This window comes from Nelumbo lutea, chromosome 1 (genome assembly GCF_056320005.1).
Source record: "Nelumbo lutea isolate HS-2025 chromosome 1, American lotus-T2T, whole genome shotgun sequence".
Lineage (NCBI taxonomy): Eukaryota > Viridiplantae > Streptophyta > Magnoliopsida > Proteales > Nelumbonaceae > Nelumbo > Nelumbo lutea.
The window spans coordinates 185,752,831-185,756,034 of record NC_142684.1 but is presented as its reverse complement, the minus strand read 5'-3'; the positions used below and the strand labels follow the sequence as shown (position 1 = coordinate 185,756,034).

General features: G+C 41.1%; 1 protein-coding gene across 1 annotated transcript; it reads right to left on the bottom strand.

Annotated features, from left to right (window-relative positions):
• Nucleotides 1–302: 302 nt before the first annotated feature.
• LOC148879800 (1-aminocyclopropane-1-carboxylate synthase-like) lies at nt 303–3,204 on the bottom strand. The gene is made up of 4 exons (XM_088966493.1): nt 2,970–3,204; nt 2,691–2,822; nt 2,207–2,367; nt 303–1,630 (listed from the first exon to the last, which is right to left on the bottom strand). Exons 1-4 carry the CDS (start codon nt 3,147–3,149, stop codon nt 625–627), a joined length of 1,479 nt encoding a protein of 492 aa, XP_088822619.1. The 5' UTR covers nt 3,150–3,204; the 3' UTR covers nt 303–624.

The following is a 3,204-nucleotide window of genomic DNA, read 5'->3' as shown; positions in this document are numbered from 1 at the left end:
TGTAAAAAAACAGAAATTATAAAAAAAATATTGGAAATTATAACAAAACACTAAAAATGCAAAAAAAAACTTGAAATGTGAAAAATGAAAATGACCCTTTTCCTTTAACTCGCCATCTAAGGGTAATTTGGTCATGAAAGTTGTTATTTATGCTGATATGGATACCTCCATTATGAAGCATTAACTGTGCACTAACTGAAGTTATGTTTTGGCAAATAAAAACTTATTGACATAGTGAGTTTTAGACATTTTGAAAAGTTGTAATGACGACTTTTTAGATAATTTCGCGAAATAGAACAATATGTGTGGTGTATACTGTATAATTCATTAATAAAGGGCACAATACATTATAATTCGTAACAATTGTATCCATAGCTTCATCCGGAAAAAAAAAATGAATTTGAAGCACTAGGGATACTGTTTTTCTTAAGCGACTAGGCAGTTTTATTTGCCTTGCGGACCTCAGTTATGTTCTTATTTATCTCATACAAATCAACTTAGGTAGAAAAATATATAGAGATCTAGCACAGGCAATGAAATAAATTAAGCTTAATCCTACATCGAATGGGAATGAACAGTTATTTATCATTCATGGCGTGAAGAAGAGACTATTCATGCTCCTCCTCAAGTCCTGGCACTAACAAGAGGCGAGTGAGGTGAAATCAAGTGTGGTGACATGACAAACTCTTCGAATCTTCGACTTCGAGTCCGAGTGAAGCTCAACCGAAGATTGTTTCGCAAAGGTTTGGCCTTCACAGCCACAGGCACCTCTGCTGCCTCCTTTGGTTTACGCACAAAGCTCTGAATTCTCTGCAACGCCACTTCCATGGTCTCCCTGTCCATATTCGCAAAGCAAACTCTGAACCAACCAGGCTCCGTGCAATGAAAGGAGGAACCAGGCGACACGTTCAGCTTAACTTCGTCGATTATCACATGCCACAGGGCCATCTCTGCTTCCACCGTCGACTCTTTCAGCAGCGGCCGAAGGTCCATCCAGCAGAAAAGACCGGCGTTGCTCTTCAAACAAGTAATCCCTACCTCTAGAAGCTTCGTTGTGAAGACCTTATGTGTTGTTGCTAGCCTCTTTCCGCTCTCCTCGATCAAACGCTCCACGAACTCGTTATCCGACAACATAGACGCAAGCAGGTGCTGTGTCTGTGAAGACACCAGTCCGAAACTGGACATCTTGCGACCACAGTTCACCACGGCGTCGTTGTATGAGTACACTATGCCGACCCTGAACCCAGGCAGACCCATGTCCTTCGAGAGACTGTAAACAAGGTGGATGAGATCGCGATTGCAGCTGATATCTTCCTCGTTTATTATCTCAGAGATGCTTATGAATTTGGGATGGTTGAAAACGGTGGCTGCGTATATCTCATCGCAGACTAAGTGGATGTTCTTCTGGTTGATGAATCTCACCAGGGATTTTAATGTGTCTCGATCTAGGACGGTCCCTAGTGGGTTCGATGGATTGGTAATTAGTAAGCCCTTTACTCTGACGTTGGCCTCTTGGGCTTTCCTGTATGCATCTTCCAGTGCAGCCATGGTGATCTTGAAGTTGCTTGAGCTCTCGCAGATAACTGGAAAAAGTTGTACTCCTGTTCGCCATCTCAAATCTCGATCAAAACTACGATGAAATATCCTTTTAGTAAAACTGCTTGACGAATGACGACATATACAGCAAAGAGGAGCAGATGAGTTTTTTTTTTTTTTAAATCATTTGAGCACGTGGTTCCATTTAGGCAAGTGCAGTGACTCAGTGCGAGTCACATCTGCGTCCCACAACGTCCCACTATCCCTGCGATGTATTAAGAATATCTCCCCATGGGGCGCAGATCTGAACTCGTATATGCATCGGGCTATTTGGATTTTGGACTTCGGAGTTTTGACGTGAAAAGTATACAAGTATGAATCATCAAGGCGGGACGGGACAGATTCAGGGATCCCATCCCCCGGTCCCCCGGGGACAGAGATGGGGTTAGGATAAACCCAGAAGATTTGGGAATGCATTCTACTATACTGGCTGTATTTTGGAGTATGGTCAATAGCCATTTAGCTCATAAGTGGACAATATTCACAGAGAGAGAGAATTGTATTGATCAAGCCATTTAGCTCATAAGTGTACGATAAAAAATAAAAAATAAATTAAAAAAAAAAAACTCATAAATGTACAATATTCACAGAGAGAGAGAGAGATGCATACGCTGGATAATAAGGTGACGGGACCAGAAAAGCATCGCCAGGGTCGGCCAAACAAAATGCCAGCAGCTCTTGAGCTCCGGTCGCCCCGCCACTCATGACTATGCGATCTGGGTCGAATGTGACCCTACCTCCTCTTACTTTCCCCATAAAATTTGCGACAGCCTGGAGATTGATATCCGTCTTATTACTATCTATTATATATTGCATTAATGCATGCAAACAGCAATATTAAATTAGGCCAAGTTCTGAATGGAATTAAAATGGATTATCAACTGTTTGATTGGGTGGAATAGTAATTTTATTCTCATTTCTGCTAAAATGACATTCTTCCATTCTCTGCTCATTACTTCTGAGTCTAATTCCCATTCCGTTTCAACCAAACATATTATAAGAATAGAACATTCTGATTTCAATTCCAATTCCGATTCCAACTGAGAACCAAATAGACCCTTAATAGCTTTTGATATCCTGTACTAGGTTTGTACCTTTCTGAATGTTAGCAAGCCATGATAATCCTGAAAGGTAGCAATATCCTTGAATCCCTTAACTCCTTCCGCGGTGCAGATCGAAGCTTCCGGGTGCCTTTTAATCCAGTCTTCAATCAAGTCAAAACAAAGCTGTAAATGTAGTTGACCAAAAACAACAACCACAAGAGATATCTGTGTAAGTTTTAATTTCCCAGCTGTTTAATTAACTCCATTATTTCTTCATAAATAAAGAAACCTTAACCGGAGAAAAACGAAAAGAGCAAAAGAATAATGGACCTGATTTTCTGCTAGACCCATCTGAATAACTCCATTAGGATTCTGGGTAGGGTGATAAGGATCCTTGTCGTAAGCCTTCCACCCATCAAAATAAAGAGAGTCTTCGCTGTGCCCGTCGCTGTTTGCAATCTTAGACAAGAGATGGTGCTGCTGCTGTTTCCACCCCATTATCGACGACATGCAGAGTGTATCGATTGTATAATCACACTGTTAATTTGCTAGTAGTGAATGCACT

Coding starts and splice junctions, on each gene's coding strand:
- LOC148879800 (XM_088966493.1), bottom strand. CDS start 3,149: ATGTCGTCGATAATGGGGTGGAAACAGCAGCAGCACCATCTCTTGTCT. Junction 2,368..2,690: donor GCTTGCTAACATTCAGAAAG/GTACAAACCTAG, acceptor ATCAATCTCCAG/GCTGTCGCAAATTTTATGGG. Junction 1,631..2,206: donor CCGTCACCTTATTATCCAGC/GTATGCATCTCT, acceptor ATTTCATCGTAG/TTTTGATCGAGATTTGAGAT.